This window comes from Macaca nemestrina, chromosome 12, assembly GCF_043159975.1.
Source record: "Macaca nemestrina isolate mMacNem1 chromosome 12, mMacNem.hap1, whole genome shotgun sequence".
Classification (NCBI taxonomy): domain Eukaryota; kingdom Metazoa; phylum Chordata; class Mammalia; order Primates; family Cercopithecidae; genus Macaca; species Macaca nemestrina.
In genome coordinates, this window is record NC_092136.1 from 111721697 (window position 1) to 111749318 (window position 27622).

The following is a 27622-nucleotide window of genomic DNA, read 5'->3' on the forward strand; positions in this document are numbered from 1 at the left end:
GTGCTCTTTTTATTTAAATCTAGCTAATATTTTCATTTGTATCAGGAAATGGGACCGCTGAATACTCTGCCTCTAGCTCTGTGATTTAGGGAAGTAACTTTACCTAGGCTCAGAGATTTTACCACCTTTCCAAAAGGTTTGGAGCGCAAGCCACTAAGATCCCTCTCAACTCTAGAGAAAGCAATTTCTCAACTCTAGAGAAAGCAAATGTAGAGAAAGCAATTTCCTCACAATTGCAAATATACTCCCCTTTGCTGATTCTACTCTTCTCTAAACTACTGCTGTTCATCATTACATACATTTCCATATTAAAAGCCCTGTGCTGGAGGTAACAAATATACAGGATTTGGTTTTACACTGCCAAGTCTCGGGCAATTAGAAAGTCTACGTCTTGCTTCTAGTACTGAACACAGTTAAGAAACATGTCACAAATGGCAAAGGCAAAGTAAGATCATTCAGTTCTCTCAATTTGTTGATGTCAAGGAGCTATTTAAAGCCAATGTTAAATATAGAAAGGTTAAAGAAATTTTGTGGGCTTACATGCCTGAAAAATTCTAAATTTTTACAGTGCTTCTTCATCTCTAAGTGCTTTACCAATATAAAAAGTCTGATTTGGGAACAGGTCACATGTCTTATCTACAGAGCCTAGATCACCACACAGATCTATCCTGAAGTTAGGTGATGGCAAATACAGAAAGCTCCAGCTGTTGTTTCCTTTCCCACTGTTCATATTCGACATCACCAATCAATTGTGGCACCCTTCCACTGAGCTTGGATTCAATGTCATCATGCTCTTTCATCCCAGGCTCCAGTGAGCCACTACCAACTGATGAGAGGTGTTACATGAAATGAAACTATTTGTCCCCCTTGTGAAACTAGTACATAAGGGTGAACACCCAGGATGGTGGTGCTGCAACTCAGTAAAGCCCAACTGGGTGATTATCTCTTAGTTCTCAACAACATGTCTCAAAATAAACAAGCTACTTTATACAAAAATGCAGATTTAGAAATCTAAGAAATCATGGGAGACTGCTTGCTTTCTTTCGTTTCACAATAACAAATTCTGGGTTTCTTTCATAAATCGGACTTTTGAAATATCAGAGTATATAAAATATTTTAAGAATGCATCTATGATATAGAATGAAATTCATTAGTATTTATGACTAAAGTCACGATCACTGCCATCAAGAAAGTCCTATTAAGTACTAAATTAGGAAACAAAAGAAAAATCACACAAAGTTTAGAGAATTTCTACTTATAGAGTTAAGTCGACATATATACAAATAGTCACCATTTTTGTCAAAGTCTCCATTTTTTTCTTTACGGGTTGTGTATTGTCATTACAGTTTAAAAGGGGACCAGAGGAAGACAAATAAATGGATAGATATCTTCCCTTTAGGAGCTTCCAACTTATGATGGACAATATCAGATGTATGAACTTTAAATGGCATTCACCCAGCCAATAGAATAAAGCCATTATACCAAAGCATAAATAAAAAGTAATGGGAAGTTAATTTTCAATTATCCAGAGTTGGCAAAACATGCTTATAAAATCTTTTCCTATCATAATTTCTGTGCTTAATCAGTTAGTTTGCATTATTATCAGTTCTTGCTATATACTTTACAATCTAAGAAGAGGGAATGTCTTTTTAAACGCAAACCTCTTCACAATTCTTTTCATCACTCATTCAGAAGAACATAAATTCAATAGATAAAGTTCTACCCAGGTTAATATTTGCATCAACGTATGAAATTTTATTAAGTTGCATGCGGGAGGCGTGGCTCCCAGGCTTTGAATTCATTTCCATAAATGACCCTGAACAGAGAATTCAGAAACATCTGTGTGAAATAGACCTATCACAGCTAAAAGAAAAGTATTCCATCTTCCTGCAACATATCAAACTTGATAGGGAACCAGTTAGGACACAAATCTGCCAAATACAAACCCTTTGTCAATTTACATTAGAAACAAACAACAGGAGAAAGCTAGACATGATCCCTGTTCTTCAGGTGCTTGTAACCTGGTACTCTTACAGGAATATAAACAATCTTGAAAAATGGTAGTGGCTGGGTGCAGTGGCTCATTCCTGTAATCCCAGCACTTTGGAAGGAGGAGGCAGGCAGATCACAAGGTCAGGAGATCGAGACCATCCTGGCTAACATGGTGAAACCTCATCTCTACTAAAAATACAAAACGTTAGCCGGGTGTGGTAGCGGGTGCCTGTAGTCCCAGCTACTCAGGAGGCTGAGGCAGGAGAATGGCATAGACCCGGGAGGCGGAGCTTGCAGTGAGCCAAGATCTTGCCACTGCACTCCAGCCTGGGCACAGAGTGAGACTCTGTCTCAAAAAAAAAAAAAGAAAAGAAAGAAAAATGGTAGTGCTTGAGTCCTAATTGGTCCAAATTTCTACTATTAACAAGGTTTGGGGAGGCCTCTCTTTAGTTCAAAGGGACTAAATGAAGGGCTACTTGGGTATTTCACTTATATTTTAAAAAATCACCTGCTATGTATAATCCCTATGTCAGGCACTGTGAAGGTTTCAAAGATTAATGAAAAACATGAACCCTTGTTTTTAAACAAATGTAAAATTTGCCAGAGAACACAGTCACATACATAAATATGTGAGAACAATGAAACAGAGAAGAAATGAGAAATGCTTCTGCTCAATTAACTAAAATCTAGAAACCTCAAGCCATTTAATTTCTCCTAAATATTTAATGTTCTTTCATACTTCAAGTCTTTGCATAAGCTGTTCCTTCTGACTGGAATGTCAATTTCCCCTTCCTCTGCCAGAAAATTCTTAATCAGCCTCTAAGACTCAATTCCTATGCTACCTCTTACATGAGGCTGAAGTAGCAAGAGTTCTCTCACCTTCCCTATGCACATTATGGCACTCAGTACACCGTTTAATAATATTTTAAGTTTGTTTATTCTACTAGATTCTGAGGGCAAGATTCATGTCCTTTTCTAAATTCACCTTTAGGTTTATCAAAATAATATATGCAGCCAGGCGAGGTGACTCACCCCTGTAATCCCAGCACTTTGGGAGGCTGAGGTGGGCGGATCACCTGAGGTCGGGAGTTTGAGACCAGCCTGACCAACATGGAGAAACCCCGTTTGTACTAAAAATACAGAATTAGCCGGGCATGGTGGCGCATGCCTGAAATCCCAGCTACTCAGGAAGCTGAGGCAGGAGAATCGCTTGAACCCGGGAGGCGGACGTTGCGGTGAGCTGAGAACACACCATTGCACTCCAGCCTGGCCAACAAGAGCAAAACTCCATCTCAAAAAATTAAAAAAAAAAATAATAATAATAATATATGCAGCCAGGCGCAGTGGCTCATGCCTGTAATCCCAACACTTTGAGAGGTCAAGGTGGGAGGATCTCTTCAGTTTAGGAGTTTGAGACCACCCTGGGCAACATTGCCAGACACTGTCTCTACAAAAAATAAAAAATGGCTGGGCGTGGTGGTTCACGTCTGTAATCCCAGCACTTTGGGAGGCCAAGGCGGGCGGAATGCCTGAGGTCAGGCATTTGAGATCAGTCTGGCCAACAAGGCAAAACCCTGTCTCTACTAAAAATACAAAAAAATTAGCCAGGGGTGGTGGTGTGCGCCTGTAACCCCAGCTACTCGGGAGGCTGAGGCAGGGGAATTGTTTGAACCAGAGAGGTGGAGGTTGCAGTGAGCCGAGACTGCGGCACTGCACTCCAGCCTGGGTGACACAGCAAGACACCGTCTCAAAAAAAAAAAGATAGGAGATGAACATGATTGTGCTGATAATATTTATAGATCATTGTCTTCTTGAGCCAGTGATTCAAAACTGTTTGAATTATGCTGCCAATGGATAGTCTTGAGCATGCTTACGGGACAGACAAGGCTTTCTGTCCAAACCCCAACAACAGGAAAATCAACTTTATTTAAATTTTTATTTAATTTCTTAATTCACTTCTGCCTGCAAGAGTTTAATAACCTACTTGCCTTATACACTGTGGCATCCTCTTTAGCCCTAGGTTTCTAAAAAAAAGTGTTCCTCGGAGCTTGTAAATCAGTGAACCACATCTATTTTTTTGAAGTAATCAAGATATAATTTGTGGAAAGAGTAGTGAAGACAGTAGTAAATATGACTAAATGACTTAAGAAGAGGCCCGAAGGCTAAGAGGGAAAAATTACTTGATAGAAAACTTATCTTCCAATTTTGAGTTGAAAGTCCTTATGTTCAAGGAAGAAAAACTCGAGGTCAACTGAAAACACACTGAACGTTGCTCAAGTCCACCACAGATCTTCTTGGTAGGGGTATCAAAGATTTCACAGTGACAGCCCCCATTATGGTTATTTATTTTTTTTCCATGATGAAATTAAAACATTATTTATTACAAAAAAAAACTTTAAAAATCACTTATAGTCCTCCCACCCAAAGAAAATCACCATCAGCCTGTTAGTGTATATCCCAGAACTTCTCTGCAGATACTGATTTTTTTTTTTTTTTACAAGATCTGGATCATGCTATATATATTGTTTCACTGTGACTATTTTTAGCTTGAGAGTCCTCAGTTTATATCCCTGAAAACACCAAGTATCTACTGCCCCATAGGTCTAAAAACTAAAGTAACATGACTTGAATTACAACCAGAGAGAATAAATTTATTCTCTCAATTTTATAAATATCTCGCACTGCAAAATCTGAGATCATAACCACATCATCTACAATTCAAAAATCAAAAGACTGGATTTAAATCTGCCTTAAAGTATAACCAAAGAGCCCATTTTTTTTTTGTTTCTTCAGATTTAATCATTCTTTCTTGCATCAAAAATAACAAAATTGTAGGGTGACATTAACACATGATCATGAAACAAAAATGTGTTTCATTTCATTAGTCACAGGCTACATATCAACCAGCTGTCGAAGCTAAAAATATGGCTTAATTTAAAATTTTGTAAAACACAAGCATTTAAGACTCATTTTGAAAGAAATGTGACTTCTTTCAGTTTCAACCCACTAGAAGCTTTAGAGAAGAACAAATAAGCACCTCTAAACCAAAAGAAAAAAAGGTAATAGTGGGGGAATTCAAGCCAATTTATCGATCATCAATATCACATTGTTTACATCTTATCAACAAGCATATGTTAAGGATGACAATTTAATACTACTCCAGATGTAAACAAAACTACATATTCTCAAAGGAAATAAAAGGCCTGAAACAGAGGTTGAGATCCCAATAATAAAAGGTATGTATTTTGTCGGGGGAGGAGTGAGCTAAGGACAGCTGGGTAGTAATAAATACTGTCACAGCTTTTCCTCATCAGCTGTAACAGAAACTTTGTCAGGGTTGCAGTCTTCAGTGACATCATCTCGACTCTCAAACACCAGCATCACACTCTTGGAGTAGGACACAGTGCAGAGTAAGCCTCTAACAGGACTCATCTCTTCCAGGACAGAAGCAGCATGTAGACTTTCATCTCTGGTCATGAGGGCCCCGGCTCAGGACACATGTCTCAAGGTAAACTGTGCTGCCATAAAATATTTCACAGGAAAATAGGTAATGGGATGTTGCGGGAAGTCAGGGACCCCGAATGGAGGGACCAGCTGAAGACATGGCAGAAGAACATAAATTGTGAAGATTTCATGGACATTTATTAGTTTCCCAAATTAATACTTTCATAATTTCTTTTTTTTTTTTTTTTTTTTGAGGCGGAGTCTCGCTCTATCGCCCAGGCTGGAGTGCAGTGGCCGGATCTCGGCTCACTGCAAGCTCCGCCTCCCGGATTTACGCCATTCTCCTGCCTCAGCCTCCCGAGTAGCTGGGACTACAGGCGCCCGCCACCTCGCCTGGCTAGTTTTTTGTATTTTTTAGTAGAGACGGGGTTTCACTGTGTTAGCCAGGATGGTCTCGATCTCCTGACCTCGTGATCCACCCGTCTTGGCCTCCCAAAGTGCTGGGATTACAGGCTTGAGCCACCGCGCCCAGCCACTTTCATAATTTCTTATACCTGTCTTTACTGTAATCTCTGAACATAAATTGTGAAAATTTCACGGACACTTATCACTTCCCCAATCAATACTCTTGTGATTTCCTATGCCTGTCTTTGCCTTAATCTCTTAATCCCATCACATTCGTAAACTGAGGAGGAATGCCGCCTCAGAATCCTGTGATGATTGCATTAACTGCACAAATTGTTTAAACAATATGAAATCTGGGCACCTTGAAAAAAGAACAGGATAACCACAATGTTCAGGGAACAAGAAAGATAATCTTAAAGTCTGGCTGCCTGCAGGCCGGGCGAAACAGAGCCATATTTACCTTCTTTCAAAAGCAAATAGGAGAAATATCGCTGAATTCTTTTTCTCAGCAAGGAACATCCCTGAGAAAGAGAATGTGTTCCTAAGGGGAGGCCTCTGAAATGGCTGCTTTGGGAACATCTGTCTTATGGTTGTAGATAAGGGATGAAATAAGCCCCGGTCTCCCATAGCGCTCCCAGGCTTATTAGGACGAGGAAATTCCCACCTAATAAATTTTGGTCAGACTGGTTGTCTGCTCTCAAACCCTGTCACCTGATTAAATGTTATCAATGATAATGTGTGCCTGAAACTTCATTAGCAATTTTAATTTCTCCCCGGTCCTGTGATCTCACCCTGCCTCCATTTGCCTTGTGATATTTTATTACCTTGTGAAGCATGTGATCTCTGTGACCCACACCCTATTCGTACACTCCCTCCCCTTTGAAAATCACTAATAAAAACTTGCTGGTTTAGCAGCTTGGGGGGCATCACGGAACCTGCCGACATGTGATGTCTCCCCCAGACACCCAGCTTTAAAATTTCTCTTTTGTACTCTTTCCCTTATTTCTCAGACCAGCCAACACTTAGGGAAGATAGAAAAGGACCCACGTTGAATATTGGGGGTGGGTTTCTCCCAATAATGGGATAAGCTAAAATATAAACACTCCAATTGGATTTCAGGTGTAGTTTCAGCAAATTGGAAAGGTGTCCAAAGAAATGTCAATGGTCTTAGAAATTCCCAGTCATTTAAAAGGAAAATACACTTCTCTTGATTCCAGAGAAGAATCACAGACTCTCCTAACTTCCAGTCAATGCTCTTGCCACTATCATGTGGCCAATCATCAATACCCTCCCATGATATTTCCTTTATTGAAATAAGGACATGGAAGCCTGGGAGAAAACATCTGAAAGGGAAAAATTTCAAGTATTTTTCTGTCTTTTCATTTCCTCTTTTAGATATGCTCCAGTTAAATTTTAAAAAGTAGTTGTCCTCCAGAGCCACAGACTGTCTTAGTTTTTTGTCTCCCATATAGCCTTGCTAAATACATATTTGTTGATTGAACCTTTAAACTCACAAGGAAAAATTTATTGCACTGTAAAAATCTAAACTCACAGGTAAAAATTTTTGTTCATTCAATCATTATAGATCACGGGCACATTAATTTCTAAATGCCAACATAATGGATACTAAAAAATTAATTTTAAAGAAGTATTTTGAACATTCTTCAATTAAATTCTTAGTAGATTCTAATCTAATTGCACTGTATATATTATAGCAGTTTGAATCTGCTTGCCTTGATACCCAAGACTGATAACAATTCGTGAGGAAACAAATAGGGCAAGTTATTTTTTCCTCCAACAAGGACTTCCAAAAAGGGCAGGAGAAAGGAAAAAATGAGAGAAAGGAAGAAAAAGAGAAGAAAGGAAAGAGTGTCAGAGGGAAATTCTGATCATTTTTATTCACTGTTAAACATGATATTTACTACTTAAAGTATCCGTCACATAAAAACTAGAAATGGAAAGTAATTTTTTAAAAAAGTAATGAGTTGGGCACAGTGGCTCACACCTGTAATCCCACCACTTTGGGAGGCCAAGGCAGGAGAATCACTTGAAGCCTGGAATTTGAGACCAGCCTGGGCAAGAGAGTGAGGCCCTCTCTCTACAAAAAAAATTTAAAAATTAGCTAGGGGTAGTGGCTAATTTAATTTTTTTTTTTAAACAGAGTCTCGCTCTGTCACCCAGGCTGGAGTACAGTGGCGCCATCTCAGCTCACTGCAACCTCCGCCTCCCAGGTTCAAGCAATTCTCCTGCCTCAGCCTCCTAAGTAGCTGGGATTACAGGTGCATATCACCATGCCCAGCTAATTTTTGTATTTTTAGTAGAGACAGAGTTTCACCATGTTGGCCAAGCTGATCTTGAACTCCTGACCCCAAGTGATCCACCCACCTCCCAAAGTGCTGAGATTACAGGCGTGAGCCACCATGCCCAGCCAAATTCTTTGCAGAGACAGGGTCATTACAGCATCTGTAGTCCCAGCTACTCAGGAGGCTGAGGTGGGAAGATCGATTGAGCCCAGGAGTTTGTGGCTACAGTAAGCTATGATGATGACACTGCACTCCAGCCTGGGTGACAGAGTGAGACTCTGCCTCTAAAAAACAAAACAAAACAAACAGAAAGTAATGCTCAGCTACTGAATGTCTATTTGGCCTTGTAACATCAAAGAATGACTATCACACAAAAACAAGAAAGAGGCAGTATGAAATAATATTGAAGAATCCTGAAACCAAGCCTTTTATCCTAGGACTAATCTTTATCAAGTTATAATCTCTCTAGATCTCAGTTCTTTCACCCATAAAATAAAAAGATCACAGACTATATTTTAAGTTCCTTTCTAATCTAAGATTCTTTTTACTGGTTAAATTGGAAAAGCAGGGATAAAGAAGAATGAAATAAAGAATGTTTTGACTGATATATAGTCAATTCTGTTCTAATACTAGTTTTGAAAATGCAAATTTTTTTCCAACAGAAGGGATATATTAGGGAACACTTTGAGCATAATTTAATTTCTGCATTTGATTATGTCATTTAATTCACAGGAAACACTAGGTGAATGCAGACAAGTACACTCAGTGGAACCAATCAGCATAGGAATACACAGAGTGCATACACACACAAATATATCCACCGGCTTTCTCAGTTCACTGTGTTATAAGCCACATCCACCCGTTCACCTTTGCTATTATAACTTTTGTTAAGATTTCACATAATCCTTTTACTACTACAAGCTGCAATCCTTCCAATGCCAGGCCACAAAGAAACTTCAAGTCTTCTGCAAAGTAAACTGCCACATTTATTGTAGTATCTATGCACTTTTAACCATGTAACATATGTAAAATCATGCTACCATTTTAAATCTTTTTTTAATTTTTATTTTTTTCAGAGACAGGGTCTTGCTATGTTGTCCAGGCTGGAGTGTAGTGGCATGATTGTAGCTCACTGTAGCCTCAAACTCCTGGGCTCAAGCAATCCTCCTACCTCAGCCTTTGAGTAGCTAGGACTACAGGCATGAGCCACCATACCTAGCTAATTTATTTATTTATTTTTGTAGAGATGGAATCACCCTATGTTGTCTCAAACTCCTGGCCTCCAGCTATCCTCCTGCCTCAGCCTCCCAAAGTACTAGAATTATAGGCATGAGCCATCATGCATGGCTAATTTTTAATATCTTTTTTTTTTTTTTTTTTTTTCTGAGATGGAGTCTTGCACTGTTGCCCAGGCTAGAGTACAGAGGCAAGATCTCAGCTCACTACAAGCTCCACCTCCTGGGTTCACGCCATTCTCTTGCCTCAGCCTCCTGAGTAGCTGGGACTACAGGTGCCTGCCACCATGCCCGGCTAATTTTTTGTTCTTTTAGTAGAGATGGGGTTTCACTGTGTTAGCCAGGATGGTCTCGATCTCCTGACCTCGTGATCCACCCGCCTCGGCCTCCCAAAGTGTTAAATTACAGGCGTGAGCCATCGCGCCTGGCCTAATCTCTTTTTCAACTGACAAAGTTTTTTAAGTATCGTGTCCCTAACTCCGTTTTCCCAACAAGCTTTGTGGTTTTTACTGCATAATAATTTTTTGTAATTTTATATCTTATTGTAGTAGAACTGACTATATTACTGCTTAGGAAAAAAATCAGTGACCAATCTATGTTTTCAAGGATAACAGATGGAGGACAGGCACGGTGGCTCATGCCTATAATCCCAGTTCTTTGAGAGGGCAAAACAATAGGATCGCTTGAGACCAGCCTGGACAACACAGCAAGACTTTGTTTCTAGAAAAAATAAAACTATTAACTGTGCATGGTGATGCATGCCTGTAGTCCTAGCTACTCAGAAGCTTGAAGTGGGAGGATCGCTTGAACCCAAGAATTTGAGGTTACAGTGAGCTATGATGGCACCACTGCACTCCAGCCTGGGTGACAGAACAAGATACAGTCTCTTAAAAAAGAAAGAAAACAGGAAAACTTCCAGCAAGTCGGCTTAAGCATTAAAGTCAGAAAAAAGTCTTTTTCTGTAAGCTCTCTCCTGAAGAGCTGTTTTTTCCTCCAAGGTTTCATCCACTGACTAGGTAGCTCCTAAATCATATACCAGATTTGGAGCTGGAAGTGTACCATTCACCTTGAAATAGTGAACAAAAATTTGAATTTTTCAAGAACTAAAGAGGGGACACTGAATGTATCTTCCAAATTTAGACCTTGATTCTAGGAGAAAATCTTGGCAATCTTGGCATGTACCCCTGTAAATGCTTCCTGTTCAATAATGAGATATTCAATAGCTACTCAATACTTACCATGAAAAAATATGCAGCAAAAACATTATTTCTGCAATATAGTTATAATGGTACAGTACAAACCACAGAACCTTTACACTTATTCACTCCTAATTATTGATTAGCCCAGAGGTAAAGAAAATAGTGAAATAAAAAAAGTCATACATCCTTCCTCGTTTCCATGCAGAATAGAAACAGGACAGGCTGGAGGACTTACCACAGAAGCCAAAGCCTGGCTAAAACCTGCCACTCAGAGCTAAAGGGCAGGTAAAAATAATGCTGCTATTTAGCATGCACAAGAAAGATAGAGAATGTCATTGTTTTGTCTTCTTGAATAAACCTGGACAAAAAACCAGGACTTATGCCAAAAGTAACAAACATAAGCATTGTACAACATGTCCTTCTATACATGGGGCAAAGTCATGGGCATTACAGTCATGATCCTGGCACTATTTCTTAAACAATTAAATGTAACACCCTTTAAAAAATAATTGTGACTTTTGTTTACATACAAATGCACATATCTATGCAAAGGGGAAAAAGTGAAAGGAAAGAAACACCAAAATGGCAACAGTACTAATATCTGGGTAATGAGATGACAGATTGATTTTTTTCTTGTCTATAACTTTCATTATTTTACGATGAATATATATTACTTTTACTATCACAGGAAAACAAATATCTTTTTAAACAGTTAACTGAAAGAGGTAAATCCCTTATCATAGTTCATGTAGAATGAATAGTAAGCCAGAATGAGAGTCAAGTGGATGATGAAAAACAGAGTAGTAAGCCAGCAAACACCCCTGCTACTTCCAAAGGGTCAAAGGTGAGTAGACTGGATTTGGAGAACACCCCACCCCTGACCCCCATGAAGGAGAATCACTGAAACTAGAGCACAAAGGCAACTCTGCAGGAAATCTCATCTTCAGGAATGTGGATGGGTGCAATGACAGACACTATCTATGGATGTCCAACCTTTTGGCTTCCCCGGGCCACACTGGAAGAAGAATTGTCTCGGGCCACACATAAAATACACTATCACTAACAAAAGCTGATGAACTAACAAAAAAGGTCCATGCCTAATTTTCATGATTCTGTCACCACAGATAAGCAAAAAAATCCTCGCATTCAAAGGGCTAGACGCAGCTGCCACCCGGCAGACATAAATCACTTGTTTGTCCCTGCTTTTATCAGCCAGCATTTTGGTGATTCCTATTGGCATTCTGAAAAATCATCACCTTTTGGGCAAAGCTCATATAGAGTCATTTAATCAAATTTAACACTGTCTGACAGCAGAGAATATGGAAATATGATATAACTAAGACAACCAGTGATAAAAGCATAAGAAATGTGCAAAAGGCCACTACAGATTTTCTAGCCAGCTTTCTCTCAACAACATTACCACAATGACAATGAATATTCATTACCCATTGAGAAAGCACATAAAAGTGAACTACTGGGTATATGACACTGTCCTAGACACTATGGTGAACACAAAAGCAACAAAGTGCAGTCATTCGCTTCATAGCATTCACACATTTGATGGGGAAAGATATGGTATCAGAAATACTTAAATCAGACCAAGATAATTAAATGGCTAAATGAACTGCACACATAAATACTGAAGACACTTAAAGGAAGGTCTGCTCAATATGGACTTAAATAGTTCGCTTCCAAGAGGAAGATAATTTTGACAGTGTGAGAAGAGACACAAGGGTGGTTCAGGCACTGTAAGCGAAGTCACTGGGGTGGAAAAGGCAATGATGAGTCTGGACACACTGGAATAAAATTACCAGGATGGGGAAAAATAAAAAGAAGGAAGGGGAGAGATTGGGTTTCTTTACCTCAAATCTGTCTAATATACCATTATGAGATTAAGAACACTTGTGCAAGCATAAGAACATTGCATTTCTGCTAAGAGAGATATAGTATCAAATATCACAATTCCAAAGTAGGTGCCATTTTACAGATAGGAACTGAAATTAAACAGAGAAGCTAACTAATTTGCCCAAGGTTATCAAGTTTAGCAACAGAGATGAGATTTGAATACAGGCCTACTCAACTCTAAAGTCTATGCTCTTTTTTTTACTACTCCATTTTTACTACCTCTTCCTAAAGCAAAGCTCCGATAACATCACTGAATTCACACTGTCCGCCTATGACAGTGTATTTTCCCACCCTTTGACTGCCCAGCATCTCTAGTGATGCCCTGCACTCAGGAGACTCATATCTGCAGATAAAATTAAAATGACCCGTAACAGTCTGCCCTGCTCAAGGGTATTTCCATTGTAACAGGAATCAGAGCCTTAAATTAAAAGAATCAAGCTCCAATATAAACCATGTGGTAGAAATGCCTGTCTTACAAGGGAACAGCTCAAGGCTGTGTCTTTAAGATGTCCATTTTCATAGCTTCTAGTTAAAGCTCATACAGTAAGAATCTCACTCATAAACGCTGAGGGTCTCCATGGAACTCTAACCAGCTCCAATCTGGGCGACAAAAGACCAGATGTGGCTGCAGGTTTGCTTCAAAAGAGAATTGGACGTCTCGCTATTTTACATTTTAAGCTTATGACATAAGAAAATGTAAATTAAATATAGCTGACATTTAAACTGTCACATATTTCTTTAACGGACAGGTTGTCAAAAAATGTGCTTTCTAATCATTCTAGACAATGATCTTACACTGTCTTTGTGACCCGAGAGAGGCATTATGTTTATTACTTCTTACCTTTTCCATTATCAAAGATTTCACAGGCATCAAATGTCAAAAGTGTCATCTTTCAAAGGAACTGAAATAAAATTCGCATGGGATCTCAGAATGTGTAAAGACAAGTAGGGAGAAGATCATGGTCCTGACAGAGGTTGCTCCCTGGCACTCACCATGGAAACAGTCTTCATTGTTCATTTGTTAAAATTGGCATATACTAATAGCTAGGTCAAAGGTCCACCTGATAACTTGAAAGTTCCCCATGGAGGATTTTAATAGGCCAAGGAATTCTATGAGTTTCGGAATAATGGTTCAAATTTCTACCACAGGAAAACTTCCAGCCTACCCAAAAGCTTCGAAATTAAATTATTCAGAAAATAAAGAGGTTACATTGTACACAGAAAATAAAGAGGTTAATTTGAAAATAAAAGTGATACTGTTTACTCTTTTTCAACAAAAGCTGTTGTACCCCTCACCCTAAAAGTATCAGTTTTTTCTAAGACAGGGTCTCACTCTGTTGCCCAGGCTGGAGTGCAGTAGTGGAATCATGGCCCACTGCAGCCTTGAACTCCTGGGCTCAAGTGATCCTCCTGCCTCAGCCTTCTGAATGGCTGGGGTTACAGGCGCAAGCCACCACATCTGGCTTATTTTTTAATTTTTTGTAGAGATACAGTCTTGCTGTGTTGCCCAGGCTGGTCTCAAACTTCTGAACTCAAGCAATTATCCCACCTCTGTCTCCCAAAGTGCTGGGATTACAGGTGTGAGCCACAGCACCCGGCCTTAAAAATTGCTTTCTAAGAAATTCTCATTTTATCAATGCTCTAATATACATGCCAATAGACTTTTAGGCATAGAATTCTTTTCAGAGATGCAAGAAGAGAATGTAGCCCTTACATATCTGGATGGCTCTTCTAGATTCTGGTCATTCATGTCAGTAGGAACAATCCGGGTAGCCAGTGGTCCTTCTGCAAAAGGTTTTGGTAACTGACCTCTGAACTCTGATGGAATGAACTGAAGCTGCCAACTGTCAGAAACACAAGGAAAATAAGAAAAACACAGGGGGATAATATTGCTAAATGTACTTGAAACAAGCAAGCCAGAAAAAATTATGTGAAAAACATTTATCTTGAAGAAAAAATATTTCTGCTAAAACCTCAACCAGGGAGCATAGAGGCAGAGGTCACAAGTCAGTCCAAAATCATTGAGAAATTTACAATTAGCTGTCTCTTGACCCATTTCACCAACTGTTAGCAGTGAAATTCAGAACCAAATGTTCATATCATCAAAAAACCAGAGAAGTGCCAATGTTTATTGTCAATTACCATGTGGGCAGAGAGACTTATCAAATAAAGCAAATTATCAGGTGTAGAGAAAAAGAATGAAATATGGCACTGAGAACACACTATGGGAGAAATACTTTGTTCCAGAGTAACCCTCAAACATATCTCTTAAACTATTTCAAATGTAAAAGGCAAAGGCCAAAGTCAACACTTAAAAAACAAGTTTTAATTTAATAATTAATGACTGACACAGGGTCTTTATGAAGCATAAGAAACTACTACCCAGTAAAGCTAAGCTAAAGAAGCCAGTTCTCAAATGGAGCAACATGACTCAACCAGATTTCCCTTTAACCTACACAGGACTCTTCTCTGGCCAAACGAAGCAACCTGCAAAGAACTTTAGGGCCTACGCTCTCAGAACCACAGAAAGCATAAAGAAAACTGGTATAGATATTTTAACCACAGGCTTCCCCAGTGTCCATATAATGGTGGAGAACTTTCACTGTTGTTGGATCAAAAACGTCTTCTCTCTTCTAGCTGGAGTTTCTAGACCACTTTTAGAAGTGGATTAACATGAGGTAATTATAGAAATGTAAATATGAATCCCCAGGAAGAGCCACTGGCAAAAGCCTAGGACCCAGGGCATTTTCAGAAGTTCCCAGACACCTGCAGTTATGGGCAGTACAGAATGCCTACCTAGACCCAGCCCTCAGTCTACTGAGCCCAATGAACACAGGAGGCAGGTACACAGTACACAGGCCTCACAGCTCTCTAAGGTGGTAAATAATTCAATAACTCTCTGTGAAAATTCCAAAAGAAAACAAAAATTCAAAGACACTGACATAAAACTACTCTATTTACTCCTTCATTAAAACCCTGGGAATTAAAGGACAACTTACTTATCGGGAAGAAGGAAGCTGCTGGGAAATCGATACCACTCTTTTCCTACACAGACATTCACAGGTCTGCCTTCTGGGACAGTGTGGATGGTTGGATCTGTAGCAATTCGGTAAAATTCTGGATACAAATCAAGGGGCCCGTGATATCCTGGAAGGGAGAACAGTTAGTGAGAGCCAGAGATGAGTAAGATGAGATTCTGACTTTAATTATACTGCACATTAATGTCACACTCTAAGCCACATGAAATTTAAAAGGCAGGAAGGGCCACAGCTATTCCAGCATGAAGCCTGCTCTACATGTATAAAATGTCTCTCTAGCTGGGAACCTGGTTACAGCAGAGGCCCTATTCTGCCAAAAATAATTGGCTTTCTTGCCCCTTTCTTTGTTCTTTCTCCTTTTTAACTTCATTTTCCTTGAGCATATTTTAATATTTTAATATTATGGATCCAAACAATGATTATAAGAAAGAATATAATCAGAAGTTAGCCCAAATTTGCATTTTAAGTTTAAGGCTTCCTTAATTTACCAGCATTCATTAAAAGAAAAAAAAAATAGACAAAAAATGTACAGTTAATCACACTAAAAGGAATTCTCAATCTTCTCTTCAATCCTAAGATGTAGAAGTCACATCCCACTCATTAATATTAAGTCTACAGGTTCTCTTTTTAGAAATGGCTTCTTAGTGTAAGCCAAATGTGTATTATATAATCATGAATCAAGTAAAACCTAAGGGGAAGTGACTCGTCAGTGTAGGTTAAGATATTCTTAGAAGGTCTACCTCTGAACAGTGCCACAGAGCGAGAAAACGACAAAAGCCCAAACAGGAAGACAGTTCCTAATGCCAGCCAATTCGACGTTACAGTATAGTGCTCCAGGCGGTATCGTTGAAACACAAAGTGGTAACATTTCTGGAAGTACAGAAAACTGGCTGATAAAGAAAGATATAACTTGTAGAATAGACATAATTACAAGACATCACAGTAACATCAAAAGCGAAGCCAAAAAAGAGGTTCTATTAGGGATCTGAGCATTTGCAAACAGTGAGGTACCTACTCCAAACTCTAAGATAAAAGCCAGCTCCTCTGAAACTACCTGCAGTCTTGGCCAGGCAGAGGGCTTGCCAACAATAAAATCTCACTAGCTGCATAGGAAATTATTTGAATATTTTTCTAGCATTTATAGTCCTAATAAGTTATTTTTTTAAGTATTTAAGCAATGGTTTTTTGGTAGTTTTGACATATAAAGTATTTCAATTTGTTTTTGATACAATGAGTACTAATCTTTACTATCAAAGTTTTTATAAAAGCTTTTAGTATCAAAAAAAAGGTCTCATGACCAAATAAGAAAAAAGCATTCCCCTTACAGAACACTAGGCACATGCTCTTAATTATATGCTAAATGACTTTGCAAACTAGATGAATATAATATAAACATGCATGCATGAATTCTGCTGTCTTTGAGTTCCTTCTACTCAGACTTCTTCCCTTCCTTCCTTCCCTTCTAGACAGAAACTACTTTCAGAAAGCAATTTTCCAATATATAACAAATGGCATAAATCTGTTTGAACCCTTTTCATATTTTTTGGAATCTATCCTGAGGAATCAATCCAAATATCTAAATGAAGATATTTATCCTAGCAGTATTTATAATACTGAATAAATGAGCAACCTAAATTCTACCATGAATTATATCCAATAATTATATTATACAAAATCAAGTCAATATATTACATATTACGTAATAATGTCATATATTATATCTGACTCAGAACATTCTACAGCTACTAAAATGATAACCACAGAGAATGTTATAATATTAAATTAGAAGGGCTATAAAGTTACATGTATACTTATCACAACTATAACAAACCTTGGTATATGATATACAAAAATACTGGGAGGAGTTTTTGTTAGGTTAATGGGACTAATTTTTCTTTTACCACTTCCTAAATTATCTGCAATAAAGTTCAATTACTTTTATAATTAAAATTATTTTTCAAAACTATCAACTAATATTGATGAACCTTGAAAACATTATGTTAAGAGAAGCCAGTCACAAAAGACCACATATCATATGTTTCCATGTATAGGAAATGTTCAAAATAGGCAAATCTGTAGGAATAGAAAGTAGAGTAATGGTTATTTAGGGTTGGGGAGATATGGGAAAGGGAATGGGGGAACAAAAGCTAAAGGGTACAGGCTTTTTGATCTAAAACTGACTGTGGTGACAGTTGCACACATCTGTGAATAGACTAAAAACCACTGAATCATACCCTTTAAATGGGTAAACTATATGGTTTGTGAATTATATCTCAAAAAACCTGTTAAGAAAAAAACCTATCATCCTAATTATTTTTTTTTTCTGCCAACTGCAAATGGTAGCAGAGGGCAATACAGAGTTCTGAGGGTACTGAAGCCGTAAGTACAGAGTTGTTCAAACAGAGTTAAGATGAGCTCTGCCAGAGAATTGACCTGGCCAGGTTTTCAACCAGGATTACAAAGTGCCCCATACTGTGAACTGCTTGCTGTGATCCCAAACTCTTGAGCAAGTTTTGTTATGATCTAGCAGTTCAAAGAGCAGACGTTCCATTACCTCTGCCACAGAATGAAATTCTGCATTTGGATTCCTGTTGGTAACAGAGGCAAAGTAACACACAAATTAACACTGCAAACATGTAATCAGCAAATATGAGTATGGTAAACAGCTAAGCAATCAATATAAGAAGCTTTAATAATATGATCTATATCAGGTTTAATGTTATGGATAAAATATCTTAGGTGGAAGCATTCTGTAATTTGCACTTAAGTTTTGTGAGCAATTATTTAAAAAGTAAAAAAGAATGAGGCAGATATACTTCTCCCTGAAACTTACCTGAAGTGCAGAGAGAGCCACGGCACCACAGAGACATATAAGTGGATATACAGGGAAAAGAAATCTCTCCTCTTTGTGAGGCTGGATGAAGAAAATTATAAACCAAATATACATTGGAGCCAAAGTAAGCCAATATGGGTGGCCTAAATTCTGAACTGCAAGACACAGAAAAATATTCATCTTTCATTATATTAGAACAAAATGACGTATTTAGTTTCAGTGTTATCTTGATCTCATATTTGGGAGTATGCCCTAGGACACTCCACAAAATGTTTCTAATCTTGTATTCACACTTTCTCCAATGCAATAAAGGCATCAAAAGGAGAGAGGAATATACTCCTTAGCTCTCCCAAGAGATCTAAACTCTAACAACAAGCACAATACTAGATTTGGTTAGGACACAAATGAACGTAAAGTTAATGGCTAATAGAACTTAATAAATTCCACGTTAGATGAAGAAAAAAAAAGCCGTCTCCTTTAACGAGTCCTGCCACTAAGACGAAAGATTCCTGAGTTTAACCAAAAACATAACATAAATTCATTTCTTGGGTTTTAATTCTGATGTTGTGTTTGATACATGAATCCTCTTATCTATACACCAATCAGTCTGTTCAAATAGCCATGGATCAAAGCAAAAAAAAAAATTGTTGGATTCTCAAACTCATTACTGGTTTTCATCAAGCCACAAATGACAGAGTTTGCTTCAAAGCAAACATAAAAATGCTCTTAAAGGAAGTTCAGTGATTGTTTTCTCTCCATTTTTCGCAATACGCATCCACTCCAGATCCCCAAATTGGAACAAAAATGTACTTAAAGCATGTGAAAGAATTAAAGGAATGTAATGAACACGAAAACCCAAGAACCTGCTGGAAAGTTCCCGTGGTTAGGTACATGAGCAATGAGTGATAAGCCTGCAACCCACAGTGAAGGCATCTCCTACTGCGTTTACATGAGCGATAATGAGCAATGCAAACCCAGGCAAATGGTAGATAGACAGCGCCACCTGGTGTCCACCATGTTAACGGTAAGCTACAAGATCAGGACTATCATCAAGACCCTCTTTAGCCATGCCTAATTTAGCATTCCTAGGCTATCAGTATCACCGCAGAAATTCTTTAGGAATGATAAAAAAATTCTTGAACTACAATAACAAGATTTTTTTTCAACTTTTGCTCTAAGATATTATGGGATTTTAGATTAATTAGATTATTTAGATATTTAGGATATATACCTTTCTAGGTAGATTTTAAGGCGGAGGGTTTTTTTTGTTTGTTTTTTGAGATGGAGTCTCTCTCTGTCGCCCAGGCTGGAGTGCAGTGGCACGATCTTGACTCACTGCAACCTCCACCTCGCAGGTTCAAAGATTCTCCTGCCTCAGCCTCCTTAGTAACTGGGATTACAGGCATACATCAACACACCAGGCTAACTGCTATATTTTTAGTAGAGATAGGGTTTCACACTGTTGGCCGTGCTGGTCTTGAACTCCTGACCTCAGGTGATCCACCTGCCTCAGCCTCTCAAAATGCTGGGATTACAGGCGTGAGCCACCGTGCCTGGTCTAAGGTGGGGTTTTTTAATTAGAAAAAAATAAATCCATTTATTGTCCACAAGTAAATGGTCCTTTTCTCTTCTGTACCTTAAAGGCTAACGAGTAATCTTTTTTTTTAATAAGGCAAAAAATTTTGAAATGTCCTCCATGAAATATACAAAATCACAACCACAGCTAGATATGATGAAATCATGGGTAATTTATTTTCTGCTTCTTTATAATTTTCTATGGTTTGGGGGACTTTTTTTCTCTTCAGACAGGGTCTCGCTCTGTCACCCAGGCTGGAGTGTAGTGGCGCAACCATGGCTGACTGTAGCCTTGACCTCCTAGGCTTAAGCAATCCTCCCATCTCAGCCTCCCAAATAGCTGGGACTACAGGTGTGCACCATCATGCCCGGTCAATTTTTTAATTTTTTTGTAGTGACAGGGTCTTGCTCTCTCACCCAGGCTGGTCTTGAATTCCTGGGTTCAAGCAATCCTTCCACCTCATCCTCCCAAACTACTGGGATTATAGGCATGAGCCACCGTGCCTGGTCTTTTTTCTCTTAAAAAGGTATTGGTTCTATTGTAAAAATCCCATTAAAATATAAAGAAAAAAACAGAAAATGTTTGCTTTCTTACTAGGTAGATATGTGCATACCTTATGCATTTTAAATCAATTTTTATACTTAAATTTTTATCATACTGTAGGGAACAGCTTAATATTCTGGTTTTTTACTGATGTTACAAGCATTTCCAAATTTTCCAAAAGCATAAATAATTATTATTGTTTTTAAAAACAGAGACACAGGTCTCACTATGTTGCCCAGAGTGGTCTCGAACTCCTGGGCTCAAGCAATCCTCCCACCTTAGCCTCTCGGGCAGCTGGGACTATAGGCACGTGCCACTGCTCCCAGCTATCATAAATTATTTTTATAGTCAGAAAAATAGCTATTTTCAAAAAAAGAAAAAGTGATCCTTAAGAAATAGAAGGGATAGAGGAATAAGTTAACACCTCAAGGGAGCAAACAGCTGAGTCTAAAATGTGGGACATTATGCAAGATGATGGCCTGGTTTCTTTAAAGAAATCTTTGAAAGAAAGAAAGTAAGATGGGGGTCTTCTTAAAAAGCTTAAGACACGAAATTCAGTATGTGACCCTTGTTGAGATTCTGCTTTTAAACTAACTATAAAAGGCTATTTTTCAGACAATCTAGGAAATCAACTGGGTATTAGATGGTATTAAGAAATTACTGATAATTTTGTTAGGATAATGGCATTATGGCTATGTTAAAACAAAAGTCCTAACACCAAAAAAAGTGACTCTGAAGGCTACTCTAATATTCTTATAATAAAATGAACTCATTATAAACCATTAATAGTAGAAAAGCAGAATGGAGGTGGGATGGGGGAACTGATCATATGGCATCCAAATCAGACTGAAAAGTCTGAAATTAAATCTTTTTCAAAACCTCATATGAATTTCTGCTCAAATCTGTCTTCCATAAAAGAAACGAGAGGCACTAGATATCCAGAGCCACGACAACTTGAGAAAACACCAGCTGTGCACTACAGAATCAGAGCAAGCAAAGCAAATGACAAACCAAACTTTCTCCAATAAGGCAGACACAGAAACAAAAAGGAACAAAGAAAAGCATCACGCTTCTGAGGAAGTCCAAAGCTTCCTGTACTTCAATGTCAAATTTGGGGAAATCCCTCTATGGTTCAGATTTTATACTTTTGTTTGAAAAAATCTCATGGATTACCTTAAGCAACCTATCAGGTTAATACACACTTCTTTAAAAGACAGAAAACTCAGATAGGCTTGTTCTCTTCTGAGATTTTTTTTTTTTTTTTTTTGAGATGGAGTTTTGCTCTTGTCGCCCAGCTGGAGTGCAATGGCGCAGGATCTTGGCTCACTATAACCTCTGCCTGGGTTCAAGCAATTCTCCTGCCTCAGCCTCCCTAGTAACTGGGATTACAGGCGCCCACCACCACATCTGGCTAATTTTTGTATTTTTAGTAGAGATGGGGCTTCACTACGTTGGCCAGGCTGGTCTTTAACTCCTGACCTCAGGTGATCCAACCGCCTTGGCCTCCCAAAGTGCTGGGATTACAGGCGTGAGCCACCGCACTCGGCCTCCTTCTGAGATTTTATAAACATTTTTACTTCCCTGGGTGATTGTGTAAATTATATTGACTTCCTCACTTAAAGTAATAATGAAGCTCTTCCTCCTGTCAATTTAATTCGCCCCAATGTACCAAATCTTCACAAGGGTTCAACAGATCAACAAATACAGACTGAAAATTCAGTAAGCCAACTATTTCCATAGCAAGAATGTGGAAAATGAAGTAGGATTTTCCTTCAGTTCTTGGTATACATCATTACTTGCTCTTTCCTCCCAAAACACCTATCTGGTATCAAGGTATCTCTTACACCACTCACCATGGTATCTCTCAGACCACTCACCATGAAATCTCTGCAGCAAGTATTCCATAAGAGAAGTCAGTGGTAGGACTAGGAGAGCCAAAGCAAAGCCTACATTGAAATTCAGAAATCCATTAATTAAATAGAAATACCAGGGTTCTGTACCTGAGGGAGACATAAAGGTAAGAAATCATTAGTGGATGTCTTTAACACATGTTACGGTGCTTGACATAAAATGTTCTTTGTTTGAGTAACACTGATGATCCTATGTCTCATGGGAATGAGAGTCCACAGCCCACTCTTCCCATGCTAAGTCACACAAAAGCAGCACAAGAGCACAAGATGGAAGAGAATGGGACTGGTCATGAGGATTTAGGGAGAAATCAAGTTTCAAATATTTTCTATACTGTATTTTCTTTTTTTTTTTTTTTTTTTTTTTTTTAGACGGGAGTCTCGCTCTGCCGCCCAGGCTGGAGTGCAGTGGCGTGATCTCGGCTCACTGCAAGCTCCACCTCCCGGGTTCACACCATTCTCCTGCCTCAGCCTCCCGAGTAGCTGGGACTACAGGCACCCGCCACTACGCCCGGCTAATTTTTTTGTATTTTTAGTAGAGACGGGGTTTCACTGTGTTAGCCAGGATGGTCTCGATCTCCTGACCTCGTGATCCGCCTGCCTCAGCCTCCCAAAGTGCTAGGATTACAGGTGTGAGCCACCGCGCCCGGCCTATACTGTATTTTCTATACTGACCACTATATCTAGCCCAAATTGCTATGCCCAAATGGAACTAATACTTTTGAGAACCACCAAATAATTTAAATAGCTTTAGAGTTATAAAAAGCTAAAATAATAAAACTGCCATTTCAATTTAACTATTCTCTCAACATCATGCAGACCAAAGGAAAGAGTGATAAAAGAACTTAGCTGGTGGCTGGGTGTGGTGGATCATGCCTGTAATCCCAGCTACTAGGGAGGCTGTGATGGGAGGACTGCTTGAGCCCAGGAGGTTAAGGCTGCAGTAGACTGTGCCACTGCACTCCAGCCTGGGTGACAGAGTGAGACCCTGTCTCAAATAAAAATAAAAATAAGGAACTTACTTTGAGCTATTCAGGCCTGTCCCATTTTGTTTTCACCTGCTTGTCCCATTTACATTCTAGCATCTTTCCCCTTGATATGCTCAACCACTATTTTATAGTCGCGTACATTGGGCAACATGTGTTTGGTAAAAAGCAACAACCTGTTTTTCTTAGATCATGTTCAGAGACCCAGGCCTTGCTCAGAAGCTTTAAGGATTCAGAATGAAGCAAAATCACTAAAAACACAAGCCTCACTCACACTCGTTTTTATTCTTGAACTCAAAATCCTTACACCCAAATGATGAGAAGCAGACCCCCTCTGCACATTTAGCAGGTTTTTCATCTGCTTTTCCCCTCTGTATGATTACTTCAATCAAGCAGTGAATGACACATGCGGGTTTTAATCACTGTGTGTTGTGACACCCGCCTTGCACCATAGCAATTTCCTGCAATCAGCATTGCTTAAAAGGGTAATCAGAAGGCAGAGGAATAGTCAGAAAAACCTGACATTCTTGCAGCTTGCACAGCAAAATAAGATTAGAAACCAAACCCATAATGCTAGAAACATTTAGGGGAGAAGTAAGAGGGAGGGAGGTTACACTAAGGAAGAGTTCAAGTTCAACTGTGTGTCACTTTTGGGGGAAGCTCACTCCTTCCTGTCTCAATACAATGATACAGATTATTCATGAACAGAGGTCCTATTCCAGGCCCAGTTCATTAGGGACATTTTAATCTTGTATTCTTTACAAATATGCATTTGGGTTATAGAAAACCAATGGATGATTTTATTTTCAAATAAAAAATGTCTTCTCTGAATCTTAATTAGAATTTAACAACATTTTTTAAACTGAGTCCTTTAGAATCCAATTTCCAGAGAGGTAAGCTTTTGCACAATCCTCTCCTGACCACCAGTGTGGAGGCAGTGCTAGCAACCTCTGACTCACCTTTTTCTTAACAGGATTCTGGAAATCTGAGCTTGTGAAGAAAAACCATAGAGTGACCAGACAGAAAGGGAGTTATCCTTTCTATGATCTATTGCAGATGTTAAGCACCAATAGGAAGAGTCACTTGTCTCTTTGATATTTGCAAATATAGACTGTTTTTTTCAGGAAAGCACTTTAGCTTCCAGAAAATATTTGTCTCTAACACAACTTACTATACCTTCCTGTTAGAGCTATCTTTTTATCTAGGTATACTGTACTCTGAGATGAGGAAACAAAAGTATTAAGTTGGTAAATGCAATCATTTTTATGTGTTCAGAGCTCATAAATCAAGTTTCCAACTAGGCTGTGAATATTTCATAATAGAATGTTACTTCCCTGAAAGATGGGGCAAAAACTGGGGGATAAGCCAATAGTGAAGAAGGTTCAAGTGTCAACAGTCTTAAAAACAAGGGCAAAAGGGAACAAAAAGAGTGACTTCTCTCAGCCAGAGTCCTCCCCCGCTTGATGACACATCTGCCTTAGGAAAGGAAAGGGTATAAACTTTTATCTCTTTCCAGGGAGATATTTAATGCTGCTGCTCAGAAAACATCAGAGCTGAACTATGCAAAAAACCATGTCAGAATGACAAGCTAAGCGCTGAACTGGTACAAGATGTTTAGGTGAAGGAAAGCTGGCAGCAGGGTCTCTGTAGGGGGTGACTCACCCATCTTCCTCTTTATGGAAAGTGCCTCAAGTCCTTTCAATCAAATGAGCTAAGGGAAGCTTTCAAAGAAGCTAAAAGAAGGGATAATGTTTACTGCTCCATAGATTGAATGAAGAAGAACTACTTCCCAAAGTTATAATTTTATAGAACTGTAGGAACTAAATCATAGTAAGTCATCCTTATAAATGTCAAATTTGTACCACTGAGAGGGAAAAGCCACTAAGGTTCAAGAGAGATGATTAACAGAAGAACAAAGGCTCTAGAACAGTTCTGGCTGGCAGTGAATTCTAAGAAGGACTGATAAGACCCCACTGGGGCTTCTTCCTCTGCCACTGCAATTATGGAAACTTGTGGGCCTCCCAACAGAGGGCATTTGTGGGTATCGTCTCAATCTTTCCATCCAGTGATCAGACAGATGTTGATAAAACATATAAACAGGCAATGGGATCCTGTCCTAAGCTGCAAAGTGGCATCCTGAGCAGACTCACTGTTCTTTCTGAGGCAAGAGCGTTTCCTCTAAGTGTATTCCCATGCCTTCTCCAGGCCTGTGCACTCCTCAGCAGAGAGCACCACTCTTCACTCACCAGACAAAAATACTTGCCAACATCAACATCTGAGAACTTGAAAAGTTATGAGGGGCAAAATCAGTGCCAAGACCAATCACTTTCTTTTCTGCAACACTAAATTTCACCTCTTGATCTCCGACCCCACAGAGACGTTTTGCCTAAGACTTCACAATTCTAGTCTATCCTCTAAATTTTCTAAGTGCCAAGTATTCTTTACCTTATCCAAACACTCCTTCTTTCTTCAACAAAAGGGTCTGGTATGGCGCTCCCATGTGAAAGAGAACTTGCCAGTGTGCATGTCACTCTGCCACTCAAGCTCACTAGGGGCTCCTGATCACTTTCCAAGCCAAAATGCACAAACCTTCAAAGGTATAATTTTCCACCTATTCTATAGATTGGATCCTATCTTCTGCCACCCTCAACTCATGCTCTTGTTTTTGTAAGCTTATTCTCTGGCAAAGTCTCAGTAGTCACACTCCAGGGTTTTTGCTAAGGGTCTTGTTTTTGGTGGAAAGAACACGGGCTTTGAAGTCAGACAACACTGGACTCTCATCCCACTTTTGCTACTTATTTAACTATGTGGCATATTCCTCACCATCTCAATCTCAGTTTCTTCATCCAGGAATAAAGATAAATAAGGCCTGTCTCAAAGTTTTTTCAGGAGAAGAAGATGGTATGTGAATAACTTCTGACGCATAGTAGGCACTCAATAATCATAAGATACTGTAATTAATATCTTTGAAAATTTACTCCCTTTATTTCCCCCGGCTTCAAATGAAAGGTGTCAGCTCAAGTCTAGAATGTCTCACTAATACGTGCTACCTAGCCAGGAAAGTGTAGAAAGGTCCCTTTGAAAACCCCAGGAAGTTCATGACCAGCCTGACCAACATGGAGAAACCCCGCCTCTACGAAAAATATAAAGTTAGCTGGGCCTGGTGGTCCATGCCTGTAATCCCAGCTACTCGGGAGGCTGAGGCAAGAGAATTGCTTGAATTGCGGGGAGCCGAGGTCGCCCCATTGCACTCTAGCCTGGGCAACAAGAGTGAAACTCCATCTCAAAAAAAAAAAAAAAAAAGAAGAAAAGAAAAGAAAACCAAGAACAACAGAGAGGGTAAATATATGATCATAACCACAATGGAGTGATTGAAATCATCTTGCTCATGTGTGAATAGTTTCTACCTAAAATCCAACCAATGCTGTAAAAATGTTTTTATAAAGAACTCAATATTCAATCTTTTTGCCTCAGCAGTCCCTATATTTGACATTCCATTTGTCAGAAATGTATCCCCCTAGCATTTACTAAGGACACTCCTACTCTTCCTTCCAGGCTCAGCTGAAGAGCCACACCTTTCTTGACACCACCAGAGGGACTTGCTCTTGCTCCTATGATTCCCTATCTTTCCCCTGTAGCACATAAGACACTGTCCTGTAATTATCTGTTTGTGTGTCTGCAGCCTAATTAGACAGTAAGTACTATGAGGACACAAGATTAATGCTCAAAAGCAATTTATTCAATTTTTTTTTTTTTTTTTTGAGACAAGGTCTTGCTCTATCACCCAGGCTGGAGTGCAGTGGTGCAGTTTCAGCTCACTGCAACCTCTGTCTCCTGGGTTCAAGCAATTCACGTGCCTCAGCCTCCCAAGTAGCTGGGATTAAAGGCGAGCACCACCACACCCAGCTAATTTTTATAATTTTAGTAGAGACAGGGTTTCACCATGTTGGCCAGGCTGGTCTCGAACTCCTGGCCTCAAGTGATCCGCTCACCTTGGCCTCCCAAAGTGCTGGGATTACAGGCCTGAGTCACTGCACCTGACCTTCAATGTTTCTTTAACTGAAGTCCATTTGTCCATCTATTCAAGAAATATTAATAGGCTTAGTATGTTCTTATATATGAGAAATAGCACTAAGAGATATATGCAAAAACTATCAGCACAATGCATTTTTTTCCTGTTTTTAAACTTTTTTTATTTTAAGTTCTGGGGTACACATGCAGGACGTGCAGGTTTGTTACATAGGTAAACTTGAGCC

At 39.1% G+C, this 27622-nt stretch overlaps 1 protein-coding gene across 9 annotated transcripts in view; it reads right to left on the minus strand.

Moving 5' to 3' along the window:
• Positions 1-27622, minus strand: part of LOC105493752 (ALG9 alpha-1,2-mannosyltransferase) — a 101376-nt gene that overhangs the window by 41373 nt on the left and 32381 nt on the right. For 6 of the 9 annotated variants that reach the window (XR_011611238.1, XR_011611237.1, XM_071075941.1 and 3 more), the window contains 5 exons: positions 22351-22473; positions 18355-18509; positions 16262-16391; positions 15483-15630; positions 14198-14327 (listed from right to left, as the gene is read on the minus strand). Coding sequence is in view for 6 of the 9 variants with exons in the window: in XM_071075941.1 (XP_070932042.1) it covers positions 14198-14327; positions 15483-15630; positions 16262-16391; positions 18355-18509; positions 22351-22473 (686 nt within the window). In the remaining 3 variants the exon portion in view is untranslated. Of the gene's footprint in view, positions 1-13324; positions 13386-14197; positions 14328-15482; positions 15631-16261; positions 16392-18354; positions 18510-22350; positions 22474-27622 lie in introns of all 9 variants that reach the window. The other 3 variants (XM_071075943.1, XM_071075944.1, XR_011611239.1) reach the window with 2 other exon arrangements.